The sequence below is a fragment of the Aricia agestis genome, chromosome 21 (genome assembly GCF_905147365.1).
Source record: "Aricia agestis chromosome 21, ilAriAges1.1, whole genome shotgun sequence".
Lineage (NCBI taxonomy): Eukaryota > Metazoa > Arthropoda > Insecta > Lepidoptera > Lycaenidae > Aricia > Aricia agestis.
The window spans coordinates 10,841,015-10,856,008 of record NC_056426.1 but is presented as its reverse complement, the minus strand read 5'-3'; the positions used below and the strand labels follow the sequence as shown (position 1 = coordinate 10,856,008).

Sequence of the window (14,994 nt, the reverse complement as noted above, 5' to 3'; positions counted from 1 at the left end):
CTAACCTAACCTAACCTAACCTAACCTAACCTAACCTAACCTAACCTAACCTAACCTAACCTAACCTAACCTAACCTAACCTAACCTAACCTAACCTAACCTAACCTAACCTAACCTAACCTTTTTTTTTTTTTTTTTTTTTTTTTGCGACGGGAAATGCATTGACGCATCCCGGGGGAATTGGGGACTCCCCCACGGGTATGTGGGACTCGCTACGGCCGTAAAGATGGTAAGGCGGCCGCAGCCCTACCCACTAAAACCCGTCGGTACTCTTCCTCGTTCCACCTTGCAGGTTCACGGGAACGCGCGAGCTCAACTCCATGGCTCTGCAAGCGTGTCCGCCCGCGTGCTAATAGCAGGCTCCTCTTCGTTGGAGCAAATCAGCTCCTACCGCCGAACAGAGGCCCTACCAGGGCTTGCATAGGCAGTCCGTTCTCTGGTGTCGCGATGCGCGAAGAGTACACAGCGCATCGCGACCCTCTCAGGGGCTCGTTCGCTGGGCGACGGCATCCCCATACCGTCGCCCGAGTTCCCCATCTAGGACGGCAAGTTGTCATTTTGGATGACGCGTTGTCGCCTTGGCCTTCTTCGTCGTTGGGGGTCCAGCGCCTCCCTCTCTCTGTCACGCTCGGCCTCCTCCTTTGCGGCGATTACTTCTTCCGAGAAGTTCTCGACCGCCTTCCACTCCAGTTCACTGCGTAGCATGGCGCGAACCATAGCTGGCAGTGATATGTCCTGTCCAATCGCGGCCGTTAAGGCCGCGCGTTGTAGTATCCATGAGGGACAGGCCGTTAAGGTGTGCGCGGCCGTGTCCCTGTCCTCTCCACAGTGGTGACATCGCGTCGTCTCCTCCCTCCCGGCGATCTCGCACAGGTACCGACCGAAGCAGCCATGCCCGGTCAGCACCTGCGTGAGGCGGAACGAGAGTGCGCCGTTCTTCCGACCCAACCACTCCCTGAACACTGGGCGGATGGCCAGTATCAGGTCCACGCTCACTCGTGGCTCCGAGAGCCGTTCTTCCCACTCATCCAAGGCCCTGTCGTTGGCCTCTTCCCTCCACCGACGTACGGCGTCCGGGAGGGGGTTGCTGCCCCCCGCGCGGACTTCTGCGCTACGCCAGTAGACGTCGGCGAGGGTTTTGGCGTCCAGGTCCCATGGGACGCTTCCGGCTAGCAGGCACGCAGCATCCCGAGAGATGGTGCGGTACCCGCGCACTGCCCGCGTCGCCATTATTCGTTGTAGCCGTCCCAAGGCCTGCCTGTTCACAGCTGCCAGATCTTCAGCCCATATCGGCGCACCGTACATCACCATGGAGCGTATCACACCCATGTACAGGCGCCGACAAGTAAGGCTCGGGCCCCCGAGATTCGGGAGCAGCGAGGCCAGGGCTCCTGCTGCCTTTTTCACCTTCTCGGATAGCCGGCGGAAGTGCTCTTTGAAAGTCCACCGGCTATCGAGGACCAGTCCGAGATAAGTCATGGTGGACGCAATCTGGATCGAAGTTCCTCCAACTATTATTGCTAGGCCAGGCGGCGGCGCGTTACGGGGCCCGTGGAAAACGATAGCCTCCGTCTTGTTCAGCGCCACCGTCAGGCCCAGCGCCTGGATCCTGCGCACCACCTGCGCTACTGCTGCCGTCGCCAGGATTGTGGCTTCGCGGTGCGTTTTGGCGCGACAGACCACCGCAGTGTCGTCCGCGTACGCGACCAGTTCGACGCCGGGTAAGTTGGCACCGCGAAGCACATGGTCAAATCCAAGGTCCCACAGTTCCGGACCGAGAGCCGAACCCTGTGGGACGCCGCAGTCTACCTCCTGCTCTTCCCATCCATCTTCGGTAGGGTACTGCACCGAGCGCTCCGACAGATAATCACCGATGGTTCGGCGTAAGTATCTGGGCACTCGGTGGTACCTCAGGGCCTCCTTTATTGTTTCCCAAGGCAGGGTGTTGAACGCGTTGGCGATGTCCAATGAGACAACCAACACCACCCCGCCCTGAGAGATTTGCTGCTCCGTGATTAACCGAATCCGTGCCACCGCGTCTATTGTTGATCGACGAGACCGAAACCCGAACTGAGCATCGCTCAGGTTGGGACCAACGCTCTCAAGATGACGGTTGAGGCGTGCGACGATGATCCTCTCAAACGTCTTGCAGATCTCGTCGATCAACACTATGGGACGATAGGCAGACGGTTGGTCTTCTGGTCGACCGGCCTTTTTGAGTAGCACGAGTTTGCCCGTCTTCCAGCGACGTGGAACTCGCCCCTGTACCAAACACAAGTTCAGTACGGCGAGCACACGCGCTTCCATGTGCTCCATCGCTAGCACCCATACACGACCGGGGACTCCATCCAAGCCAGGAGCCTTATTCTGAAGGCTCATTTTATGTACCGCCACTGCCAGTTCTCCGGCTGAAACTGGGGGGATTTCCTCCTCCTCTTCGGGCTCCGCAGTTGGTGGTGCCATGGATGGTGGGGACCACTCGGCCCTAGGTGGAAATAGGGCCGAAACGATGGATCTGCAGAGATCCGGCTGCAAGGACTGAGTGAGCGGTGGGGCAGCAGGGCGAAGCTTTTGCCTCACCCACTTGTAGGGTCTGCCCCACGGGTCCTGCTCAAGAGTACCTAGGAATTCCTCCCATGCCGTCTTCTTGGCCATTCGGATGGCATCGCGCAGATTGTGACGCGCTGTGCGGTATCCATCGTAGATGGTCTCCTCCTCCGTCTCACTCCTGATTCGCCTTCTTCGATAACGCAGATAGCGGCGGCGGGCTGCCACACATTGATCGCGGAGACGCTTCAAGTCTGGACTCCACCAGTACGTCTGGCGTCTTGGTACGACCGGCCCGGCGCGGGGCATTGAGGCGTCGCAGATGTTGTGTGCCGCCTCAATCAACCACTCCGTGCATTCCTCTACGTCCTCTGATGGTAGAGGCGCCCATGACGCGACGGCTGCTGCCTCCTTGAGGAGGTCGCGGTCCAACTTCTTCAAGGACCACCTCGGGCCTGCACCAGGTGTAAATGTGCGACCCGGCTCCGTCGAGTGAGCTGAGACGACGAAGCGTATGTAGAGGTGGTCCGAGAGAGTCTCAGTGCGACTCAAGACCTGCCATTCGGTTATATGCGGGGCGATGGCTGGGCTGACCAGGGTGAGGTCCACTATGGACTCTCCCTGTCGCCGGACGCATGTACTGGACGCACCGCGGTTTGCCAGGACCAGGCCGGTAGTGGCCAACCAATCCTCTAAGAGTCGACCTCTCGCATTTGCCGCCGGGGAGCCCCACAGCGGAGACTTCGCGTTGAAGTCTCCGGCGACAACTACGGGGCGACTCGACCCCTCTACGACGGCGGTCAGGCGAAGCAAGAGCGCCTCAAACTCGGCGGTCGGCTTGTTGGGGGAAAAGTAAACCCCCACCACGGTGAGGGTCCCCAAGATGGCGACAACAAATCCACGGCCCCTTATCGCGTTCCTCGACGAAGGAGACATGATTTTGGGACCAAAGACTAAGGCGACCGACGAGTCAGCGTCTCCCAACCAGTCGCCTCTTTCCAGGACGCGGTACGGCTCTGCAATAACGGCCACGTCGATCTCCCACTGCAGAAGAGCCTGAACCCAAAGATCCTGCGCCTGGGCGCAGTGGTTCAGGTTGCCCTGTAGGAATCTTAAGGCGGCCGTTATTGGGCCTCCATAGGGTCCGCTCTGACACTAGGGGCCGCCGTAGATGTTGTGGCGGCCTCTTGAGGCGCTCGGCTCTTTTTGGGGCCTTTCCGTTTTGCTTTGGGGACAGATTTGTTGCAGCGCTTGCTGCCCACAATATGGTCCGCCGCTTTCCCTCGTGACTCGCAGAGCGCGCAGTGCGGTGGGTTCCCGCACTGTTTGACCGAGTGCCCGGGCTGTCCGCAGCGGAAACAGAGTTCACTGCGGTCTGTTCCTGAGGAACATGTCGCTCTGGTGTGTCCCTCTTCATGGCACCGGAAGCACCTCATGGTGCGCTGGGCCAGGAGGGTCACCTGGGCCACTGTCCAGCCGACGTAAATCCTGGCAGGCGACGCAGTCACCAGCTTGGCGGCCTCGACCGGGCACTTGACCCAGGCCAAGCCGCGCCCTCTTCTATCTACGCGGATCTCGCCGACTCTGACATCTGTGGGACGACAACCGCCCGATCTTGCGACGGAAGCTGCGATTTCTGTCGCTGTTGCAGAGTCGTCGAGACCCGTGATTCTCAGCTCCGCACATTTCTGCGGCCGAGACACTCGTACCACGTCTTCACCGACTATTTCCTTTAATTTGCCCGCAAGGGCGTCGGCCTTCTCCTTGCAGGCCGCTCCCGAGACCTCGTACATACGAGCCCCGGTCACGGCCCGCTTAAATTTGACCGCTGGGATATCAAGTGCAGCCAAATCTAGCTGTAACTTCGCCTTATCAATGACGTCCTGGTAAGTGACGCCATTTTTCTCCGCGTCCGGAAGCAGAGTCAGTACTACGGCTGCTGATTTTGGAGCGCGGAGTTGCCTTTCCTTCTTCTTTTTCTCCTTCTTCTTCAGCGTCTTTTTCTTGTCTTCCACCTTCTTCGGTGCCTTCCCTCTTTTGACTACCTCTGTCCATGAAGGAGAGGCTGGCTGTGTCGTAGCTACCGCCGTCGTTGCATCGCTTCTCGCGGCTGCAGCCTCGACAGCAGCAGCAGACTTTCGTCCCTTCTTTGTCCTTTTTGGTTTAGGCTCCGGGTTCGTCGGAGCCATCAATGTAGAGACTGATGGCTCCGGCGGAGGCGGGGTCTCTTTTTCCACTTCAGGTAGCTGCGGCCTTGCGACTGATGTGGAGGCAGCTCTCTCCTTCTTTTTGTCCGCAGCAAGTGGAGGGCGTAGGCGAGGTTCCGGTAGAAGTCGGGCCTCGAGCCCTTCCAAGCGTGCATCCATGCGGGCGTTCATCACGGAGACCGCCTCGCGCAGCGCTCGCTGTAATAGCTCTTCCACATTCGGCTCTTTAATAGGAGCAGACTGTGGTTGGGCGTCAGCGAGCCTGCGCTTGACGGCCTCTAGTTCTTTCTTCATGTCCTCTAGCTCTCTGGAGAGGCGTGTGTTCTGCGCCGCCAGGGCTCTCGTCTCTTCCGAAGCTGACCTGCTAAGAAGGCTAACGCTCGCTTCCTTTATGGTACAGGTCGCTTTTTTAAGGGCCGCGATGTAGGTGCCCTTAAGATTCTTCGACTTCTGAGTCACAGCGGAGATGGCGTCAAGGCTCTGCGTTATTGCCTCGCCAAGTTTCGCCGTTGTGATCTCGTCTTCCGCCATTATACAGTCTGAGAGTGAGGACTCCGAAAGCCGGTTGGACCGTAGGTTCGGGAGTCTCTTTGTCACGTCCAGTAGTTCCTTCTCTACCTCGACTTCAAGTTCCCTCTGCTTGATGTCGAGGAGATCCTTCTTGGCCTTGTACATGCCTACGTATTGCCCTGTGGTGGGCGGTCTTCCTCTTCCGCGTTTGGAGGAGGGCTTTGCGGCCGCTCCCCTGTTTTTCTCCGGGCTATCCTCGAGCTCACTACCGCGCCTCTTGCGCCGGAAAGTGTCCCGGGTCCTCTCCCTCTCACTGTCCACGTCCGGATTATGAGAAGCGGCGGACTCATCGCCGCTCTCGTCACTACCACTTCCGGGTCTCCTAAAGAACCCGGAGCCCATGCCGGTGGGTACGGGCGTTGCCGCTCGTGATCCACCCTCGCTCGCCGTCAACATTGCCAAATCGCATTGCCTATCATTGTCCGTAAGTTCGTTGCCAAAGTCGTCATTCCTCCTCCCCTCCTTCAAAGCATGTTTGGGGCCCCCAGTATACACGAACCTAACCTAACCTAACCTAACCTAACCTAACCTAACCTTTTTTTTTTTTTTTTTTTTTTTTTTTTTTTTTTTTTTTTCACGCAGTGAAATGCAGTGACGCATTCGACGCAGGGGATGGGGATTCCCACTGCGGATATGTGGGGCTCGCCGCGGCGGAGATGGTAGGTGCCGCGGCCCTACCCACTAAAACACTGCGGTACTCCTCTTCATGACATGCAGGGTTGCGAGCACGCGCGAGCCTTCGTCCGCGGTCCTGCATGCGTGTGCCCGCGTATTAATAGCGGGCCCGTCTTCCTTGGAGCACTGTTCGTAGGCTCCTTAGGCCGAACAGAGGCCCTCCCAGGGCTTGCATGGGCCTATCTCTCCTTTGTCGCGATGCGCGAGGAGTACATAGCGCATCGCGACCCTCTCGGGGACTCGACTCGTTGGGCGGCGGCATCCCCATACCACCGCCCCGAGCCCCCCGGCTAAGGCGGCAAGTGGTCATTACCAATGACCTGTCGTCGCCTCGGCCGTCTTCTTCGGCGGGGGTCGAGCGCCTCCAGCTCTCTCACACGCTCGGCCTCCTCCTTCGCGGCGATAACCTCTTCGCAGAAGTCCTGCACCGCTGTCCATCCAGGTTCACTGCCCACCATGGCGCGAACCAATGCGGGCAGCGAAAGGTCAAATCCAATGGCGGCCGTGAGGGCCGCCCGTTGTCCAGTCCAGGAGGGACAGGCAGAAACGGTGTGTTCCGCCGTGTCCCTGTCACAGTCACAGTGGTGACAGCGCGTACTCTCTTCTCGGTTCGCGATCTCACACAGGTAACGGCCGAAGCAGCCGTGCCCGGTCAGCACCTGCGTGAGTCGGAACGAGAGCGCGCCGTACTTTCTGGTCAACCACTCTCTAAGTACCGGTCTCATGGCCAGCACCAGCGCCACGCTGACTTGAGGCTCCAGGAGTCGCTCCTCCCAGAGCTCAATCGTCACGTCCTTGGCTCGATCCCTCCACCGACGGACGGCGTCCGGAAGGGGGTTGCTGCCCCCCGCGCGGACTTCAGCGCCACGCCAGTACACATCGGCGAGGGCTAGAGCGTCGAGGTCCCATGGGACACTGCCAGCGAGGAGGCACGCCGCGTCCCGGGAGATTGTGCGGTACCCGCGAACCGCGCGCGTCGCCATCACTCGCTGCAGCCGCCCCAGGGCCAGCCTATTCTCCGGTAGCAGGTTTTCTGCCCATATCGGCGCCCCATACATTGCCATGGAACGGACAACGCCCATGTAGAGGCGCCGACAAGCCAAACTCGGGCCCCCGAGATTCGGGAGCAGCGAGGCAAGGGCACCCGCAGACTTCTTTACTTTCTCGGATAGCCGGCGGAAGTGTTCCTTGAATGACCACCGGCTATCGAGGACCAGACCAAGGTAGGTCATTGTAGGCGCTATCTTTATTCTCGTTCCACTCACTATGACTTCCAAGTCCGGCGGCGGCGCGTTTCTGGGCCCGTGGAACAAGAGGGCCTCCGACTTGTTCAACGCCACCGTCAGACCCAGAGCCTGGATCCTCCTCACGACCTGAGCGACTGCTGCCGTTGCCAGGATTTTCGCCTCTCGATGGGACTTGGCGCGGCAGACGACCGCTGTGTCGTCCGCGTATGCAACGAGCTCCACGCCCGGAAGATTGGCGCCGCGGAGCACGTAGTCGTAGCCTATATCCCATAGGTCCGGACCGAGAGACGAACCCTGCGGGACGCCACAGTCCACCTCCAGGTCCTCCCAGCCTTCTTCGGTGGGGTACTCCACCGAGCGCTCCGATAGATAGTTGCTGATGGTACGACGCAAATATCTTGGCACTCGATGGTACCGTAGTCCCTCTTTTATGGTCTCCCAGGGCAGGGTGTTGAACGCATTGGTGATGTCCAACGAGACAACCAACACCACCCCACCCCGAGAGATTTCCTCCTCCGAAATCTGCCGCACACGCGCTACCGCGTCTATCGTCGAGCGACGAGATCTGAACCCGAACTGAGCGTCGCTCAAGTTCGGGCCGGCGCCTTCCAGGTGGCGGTTGAGGCGCCCCGCGATCAGCCTCTCCAGGGTCTTACAGATCTCGTCGATAAGGACGATAGGGCGGTAGGCCGACGGCTGGTCCTCCGGTCGTCCGTCTTTTCGTAGCAACACCAGCTTGCCCGACTTCCAACGACGCGGCACTCGGCCCTGCACCAGGCATTTGGTGAACACCTCGAGCACCTGCGCCTCCAAGTGCTTTATGGCCAGCACCCAGACGCGACCGGGGACCCCGTCCAATCCAGGAGCTCGGTTTTTGAGGCTCATCTTGTGCACGGCTGCTGCCAGCTCTTCAGGCGTCACGGGTGGCACATCTTCCTCTTCGTCGTCAGACTCCGCACTAGGTGGTCGCATAGATGGTGGGGACCACTCGGCCCTGGATGGAAATAGGGCCGAAAGTACGGAGCGACGAAGGTCCGGCTCCATGTGCTGGGTCAGCGGTGGGGCAGCTGGGCGAAGCTTTTGCCTCACCCATTTGTACGGCTTGCCCCACGGGTCCTGTTCCAGGGTGTTCAGGAAATCCTCCCATGCCTCCTTCTTCGCTACCTTTATCGCCTCACGCAGAGCATGACGCGCTGAACGGTAGCCATCATGGATAGCCTCTTCTTCGGCCTCCACCCTATTTCGCCGCCGGCGATATCGCTGGAATCGCCGGCGGGCAGCCACACACTCTAGCCGGAGTTGTTTGAGCTCCGGTCGCCACCAGTAGGTCTGCCGCCGAGGCACGACCGGTCCAGCACGGGGCATCGAGGCGTCGCAAATGTTGCGAGCCGCCTCGTTCAGCCACTCCGCGCATTCCTCGACGTCTTCCGATGGGAGGGGGGACATCGACGCAACGATCGCCGCCTCCTCGAGAAGGTCTCGATCCAGACCTCTCAGGGACCACCTTGGGCCGCCGCCAGGAACCTAACCTAACCTAACCTAACCTAACCTAACCTAACCTAACCTAACCTAACCTAACCTAACCTAACCTAACCTAACCTTTTTTTTTTTTTTTTTTTTTTTTTTTTTTTTTTTTTTTTTTTGATGCGCAGGGGAAACCCATCATGGGTCCCCCGGGTCGGGTATGTGCCTCAGTTAAGCTGAAGCACCCCGGGGGTATGTGAGACTCCTACTCACTAAAACCACCTGCGGTTCGCCTTCAGCCGTATAAAGGAGGGATGTCCCGGATCTACCAAACACAGGACTCCCTCCACGACCGGCCGGTCTACCTCAAAAGGGGACCGGACTTCCACCAAAAATAAGGGAACGCTTAGGCAAACTAAAGCGTTCCCCTCGACGCCGGGACTAGCTTAGCCGGGCAGGTACCCATCCTGACCCGGAGCCCCGTGGGACGAGAGTTATTGGAGGTTCGCATAGCGACGCCTCCGCACTCCCGTCCTACGCCGGCGGAGCGGCAGAGAGGTGGGATCGTCCTCTCTGTCCCGCTCCGAGGCCTCTTTCTGCGACATCACAATTTCGCAGAAAGAGACCGCCGCCTGCCAGGCCTCATCGCTCTCGAGCATGCAGCGCACCATGCTCGGGAGCGAGAGGTCCCCGCCTAGCACTGCCACGAGATCGTGGCGCTGCACGGCCCAACGATCGCACACCTCGAGGGTATGCTGGGCCGTGTCCTCCGCAGCGCCGCATTCATGGCAGGCTGACGTTGGCTCTCTCCTGGCGACCTTACACAGGTACTCACCGAAGCATCCGTGCCCGGTGAGTACCATTTATTAAGGCGGAAGGTGAGGGGTTTTCTCTTGCGGCGCATCCACGCCGCAAGAACTGGACGCAGTGCCTCGGCGGTACGTTGACCGTACCGGGTCTGCGCCAGATCCTCACCCCACCTCCTCAGCAACCACTGCTCTCCGAGTCTCCGGAACCGCCTAAGCTCCTCCCACGAAGGGGCTTCGCCATTCGACCTCCCCTCAGTGATGAGGAGGTTCAATTCGGCGAGCACCCTCGCCGTGAGCTCCCATGGCGGTTCCCCCGCCAGAGCAGTTGCTGCCGCCCAAGAGACTGTACGGTAGCCCCTAATGACTCTCACCGCTATGACCCGCTGCATTTTGTGCAGCAGGGCCCTGTTACGCACGGTGAGAGCATCCACCCATATTGGGGCACCGTACAGAGCCATACTCCGGCACACCCCGGAGTACAGCTGCCGACAGGCTTGGCTGGGCCCTCCCACATTTGGCAGGAGTCGACCCAGTGAGGATGCCGCTCTTACGACCTTCGGTCCCAACTGCTGGAAATGGGGACCGAAGGTCCACCTTCCATCCAGAGTGAGCCCAAGATACTTGATGGTGGGGCTCACCCTGATCTCCTCGTCTCCGACACGAAGTCGTGCACCTGGTGGAGGTCCCCTTTTACCGGGTCCGCGAAACATAAGGGCTTCGGTCTTCTCAAAACGGACGCGAAGCCCCAATCGTCTTATGCGGCTGACCACCAGCGATACTGCCGATTCGGCCAGCCGCGCTGCCTCTTGATACGTCCTCCCCCGGGCTGTGATAAAGGTGTCGTCCGCATACGCAGAGACACCCATCCCAGGGAGGAGGCAGCATCGCAGGACCCAGTCGTAGCCGATGACCCACAGACCCGGTCCAAGTGCCGACCCCTGTGGGACACCGCAGTCGACCTCCACCAACACCAGGACCCCGTCCCGGTTCTCCCACACGACCTCTCTGTCGGAGAGCCAATCTCCCACCAGCCTTCTGATATACAAGGGGACACCGAAGTACTCCAGTGCCCCAAGTATCACGCTGTGAGGAAGGCTGTTGAAAGCATTGGCTATGTCGAGCGACACCCCCAACACCACATCCCCTTCGCGTTCCGCCTCCTGCGTCACCGACCGTAGGTACCGCATGGCGTCGACGGTAGAGCGACCAGCCCGGAAACCATACTGATGATTAGACAGTTTTGGTCCCGGGCCCTCCTCCAAGTGCTGAACGAGTCGTGAAGCCACAATACGTTCCAGTGCCTTCCCGACTTCGTTCAGCAACACTATCGGCCTTACCGCCGACGCCTGGTCCGGTGGCCGACCTCCTTTAGGCAAAAGGACAAGTCGGCCCCTCTTCCATCCCTTCGGGAACTGACCAGCTCGAAGACACTGGTCAAACAGCTCCCGAAGGGGTTCCTCGAGGTGCACGAGTGCCAATGACAGCACTTTCCCGTGCACCCCGTCCGGACCCGGCGCCCTCTTCTTATCACGGAGACGGGACAAGATCATCTCCATCTCCTGGTCGGTGACGGGTGGCGGAACACCCTCCTCCAAGGCCAAGTCCGGCGTTGGCCGAGCCATTTGAGGCGGAGCAAATTCAGCTGGGGGGGCAGGGAACAGTTCCCTGACGATACTCCCCAGCAGCTCCGGTTGGAGCGATTCTGTCAACGGGGTCGACTGGACGCGGAGTTTATCCCGCGCCCTTTTATACGGTCGACCCCAAGGGTCATTATTAAGACCCTCTACCAACTCCAACCATGCTGCCTCCTTGGCTCGGCTCATGGCCAGCTTCAGGGCCTCTCTTTTTTCTACGTAGACCCTGTGCAGCCTGCCATCTCGCTCTATGTCCTGGGGTCGGCGCCGCCTGCTGCGTCCATAAGCGCGACGCGCCGCATTACAGGCAGCGCGAAGGTCCGTCAGCTCACTCGACCACCAGTAAACCGCTCGACGTGGAGGGGGTGGACCATTCAACCTCGGCATGGCTGCCCGGCAGACGTTTTTGAGTACGTCTCCGAAACAGCCAGCCATTCCATCAACCCCTTGACCTTGCCACGTCGACGGAAGACACCAGCGGCCGACGATCGCGGCCTCCTCCGCCAGTTCCCGATCGAGCCCGGACAAGGCCCAACGCGGGAACCTGCTACGACCCCTGGACAACGCCGGACTTGACCTGGAGGGCGGAGACACCTCGAACCGAATATAACGGTGGTCCGAAAGTGTCTCCAACTCTGTAACCACCCTCCATCCTCCAATCCTGCGTGCGATATCTGGCGTGGCGAAGGTCAGATCTACCACTGACTCTCCGTTCCATCGCACGCAGGTCGGGACCGTCCCTTGATTGATAAGAGACAGCCCCGTAGCCACCGCCCATTCCTCAACCTCTCTTCCTTTCGGATTCGTGACTGGAGACCCCCACGCCGAGGACTTAGCGTTGAAGTCCCCAGCCACGACCACCGGGAGAGGAGCCAGCCTTCTTATGAGCGGCCCCAGCACATCCAGGAACCGCTCCAAAGCCGCCAAATTTTGGTTCGGGGAGAAATAAACGCCTACTATGGCAATCTCCCCCCGGACAACCACAACGTACCCCGGCCCCCTCATTTTAGGTATGAGAGGGGGGCCGACGCCTTGCCTGGACACAACGGCAACGGAGCCGTCCGCGTCTCCTGCCCAATGTGGCAGGGGAGGCACAAAATACGGCTCCGCTACCACCACTACATCAACTAGCCACTCCGCCATCGACTGCAGGAGGAGATCCTGAGCCGCAGCGGAGTGGTTTATATTCGCCTGTAAGAAGCCGAGATGTCCTGGCATTACTCTGACATCTCGGCCTCAGGGGTCTCCTTCTCTCTTCCCGACGGTCTTGGGGGGAGAGCCTTACCACGGGTGGATGGGGGGTTACACGCCTTCCCCGCCATCACGTGGTCTGACTTACGGCCGGCATCTGCACATGCAGCACAATGAGGCTCCGATGTGCAGGTGTTTACTTTATGTCCCGGCTTACTGCAGCGGCGACAAAGCTCGCTGCGGTCCGTCTTTGAGGGGCACATGATGGAGGAGTGCCCCATCTCAAAGCATCTGAAGCAGTGCCTGGGTCGCATGCCCTCATGCTCGACCCTGACACGACTCCAACCAACGCAGAAACCACCCTTGCGCAGCAGTTCCTTACCCGCGACGATCGGGCACGACATCCTCGCGAATCCAATTCCGCGAGGACTGCGGAAAATGTCCCCCACCCAAACCCGCTCAGGGTCGCAGCCACCCTCTTTCGCCACTGTCGCCTTAATATTGGCAGCGTTGGCTGTGTCATCCAGACCCGTCAATTTAAAGGTGGTAGTCAGGACGGGTCTGGTAACTTCCGCCACCTCCGACAGAACAGAGGCTAGCTTGTTGGCCAGCTGATCCGCCTTGTCACGACTCGCCCTACCAGGAACCTCGATCAGGCGAGCCCCAGTCGCCGAGTTCCTGACCCTTAATGGTCCCAGACCAAACTCTTGCGGATCAACCTCCAACCTCGCCTTTGTGAGAGCCTCACAATATGACACTCCCGAATTTTGAGCCTCCGGGCGTAATTTTACAATTATTGCCTCGGATTTCGGGAGCGTCAACTTCTTGCCCTTGGGAGCACTTTTCGGTGCCTGCTTGGTCTTTGGCTTGGACTTCTTGTTCGCCCCCTTGCGGCGGACGACCTCTGACCACCCTTCAGCCAACTCCGACTGCGGCTGCGGTGAAGCCACCACCAGCCCTTGCTGTGACGGAGGTCGCCGGGCTATCTCCGCAGCACTCCCTCCACTTTGTGAAGGTCCTTTGGAGACAGAAGGACCAAAACTGGTCCATTCTATCTCCTTAGTCCTTTTGCCTTTGCCCTTGCCTTTTCCCTTCTCGGTGGGGGCCTTGGCTGGGGCAGGGCGCGTCTCGGGGCGGACTGGAAGCGAAGGAAATTCCTCCCGTTCCCTTGAAGCCATCACCACTGGGGCCGACTGCACGGGGGCCCTCGGCGTTTTAAATATTGGTGACTTCTCCCTCACCACTGGCACCGATACCGCAGAGGCACAAGCAGCCTCACGCTCCGCTCTCTTGCGATCCGCCGCCAGCGGCGGACGAAGAACCGGAGGAGGCGGCAGCCTGTCCTTGATGGCAGCAAGCCGGCCGTCAATCATATTGCCGACCATTCGGGCTATGCTGCCCTCAAGAGAGCTCAACTGTTCATCACTCAGCGAAGGGTTACGCTGAGCTGCCGCCTTCCTTGCCTCCTCAAAGTCGCGCCGGTAAGCGCGCACCTCCTCTTTCAAATTAGCCACCTCCCTTTGCAGCCGATTGTTGTCTGCCCGGAGACGACGTGTCTCCTCCACCTCAGTCCTCGTCGCCAGCGTCTCTAAAACAGACCTGATGACGCCAGTGGCTCGACGAATCTGGCTAGCATATCCACCTTTAAGATTGGTGGATCTGCTAGCAATGTAAAGAATGTCGTCGAGACCACCAACAGCTGTAGTCATCAAGTCGTCAGCCGCCATCTGGTCGACATCAAGGTCCAAAGGACCCGGCCTTTCGCACGCAACATCCTTCACCGGAGACTTCCGGAAGGACTGCTTCTCTAAAGAAGCCACGAAGTTATCAGCCTTTTGTGCCTCCTTCGGGGTAAGGGCCTGCCGAGCAGCTGTCAATAGCTTGCCCGTCCCTCTGCCACGCCTAGCAGTTGGCACCTTCTTTGCCCTGCCAGACAGGACATCCGTACCTTCAGTATCGGAGCCGGAACGCTCCGAGTAAAGGCGTTTACGAGCCAGATGTTCCGACTCCGACACCGAGACCGACGCTGAGGGCATCGCCCAATCCTCACCAAGGATCTCGCCAAGGGTAATCCCCCCACTGACTGTCACTCGACTCACCGAGGGCCCAGCCACATCCTTCCGAACAGCACTCCTATCAGAGTCCGTTCCAACCCCGCTCCTACTCCTACTCCTACTCCTAACACCCCCCCCTTTCTTCTTCTTAGACCCCCCCCTTGACTCCTACCATCACCTCCTGTCATGTTGACGCAAAGTCAACATAACAAAAGCACTAAAACTACAAATCGAACCCGTAGCAAAACAGAGCACACTGATGTACCCCGGTGTACCACAGGGCACGAACTTAAAACTACAATAAAAATATAAAGAAAAATCCCAATCACCAAATAATAACAAAAAAATGTATCCTAACACAAAATAACAACTAATAAAAATCTAAAAAGTATATACAAAAGTTGAAAAAATTTCAAAGTCAAATTTCTCCACCACCAGATGGCGTGGATGAGAAATTCGACCGTGGAAAAATCGGCAAAGGAAGCCTCTTTCCAATGACACCAAGAACTTGAAAATCGCTTGAGAGACATAGGCTCCGCCCAAGGAAAATCAAGCTCAACCTAACCTAACCTAACCTAACCTAACCTAACCTAAAC

General features: G+C 58.9%; 2 protein-coding genes across 2 annotated transcripts; both read right to left on the bottom strand.

Moving 5' to 3' along the window:
* Positions 1 to 537: 537 nt before the first annotated feature.
* Positions 538 to 5,720, bottom strand: LOC121737906. Its single transcript, XM_042129639.1, has 3 exons — positions 3,702 to 5,720; positions 1,116 to 3,648; positions 538 to 962 (listed from the first exon to the last, which is right to left on the bottom strand). The coding sequence occupies exons 1-3, from the start codon at positions 5,718 to 5,720 to the stop codon at positions 538 to 540; spliced, it is 4,977 nt and encodes a 1,658-aa protein (XP_041985573.1).
* A 6,669-nt stretch (positions 5,721 to 12,389) lies between these two features.
* Positions 12,390 to 14,380, bottom strand: LOC121737905. Its single transcript, XM_042129638.1, has 2 exons — positions 12,493 to 14,380; positions 12,390 to 12,433 (listed from the first exon to the last, which is right to left on the bottom strand). Exons 1-2 carry the CDS (start codon positions 14,378 to 14,380, stop codon positions 12,390 to 12,392), a joined length of 1,932 nt encoding a protein of 643 aa, XP_041985572.1.
* Positions 14,381 to 14,994: the final 614 nt, after the last annotated feature.

Coding starts and splice junctions, on each gene's coding strand:
- LOC121737905 (XM_042129638.1), bottom strand. CDS start 14,380: ATGCCCTCAGCGTCGGTCTCGGTGTCGGAGTCGGAACATCTGGCTCGT. Junction 12,434..12,492: donor TGCATGTGCAGATGCCGGCC/GTAAGTCAGACC, acceptor ACCCGTGGTAAG/GCTCTCCCCCCAAGACCGTC.
- LOC121737906 (XM_042129639.1), bottom strand. CDS start 5,720: ATGTTGACGGCGAGCGAGGGTGGATCACGAGCGGCAACGCCCGTACCC. Junction 3,649..3,701: donor CATCTACGGCGGCCCCTAGT/GTCAGAGCGGAC, acceptor AGATTCCTACAG/GGCAACCTGAACCACTGCGC. Junction 963..1,115: donor CCTCGCCGACGTCTACTGGC/GTAGCGCAGAAG, acceptor CCATCCGCCCAG/TGTTCAGGGAGTGGTTGGGT.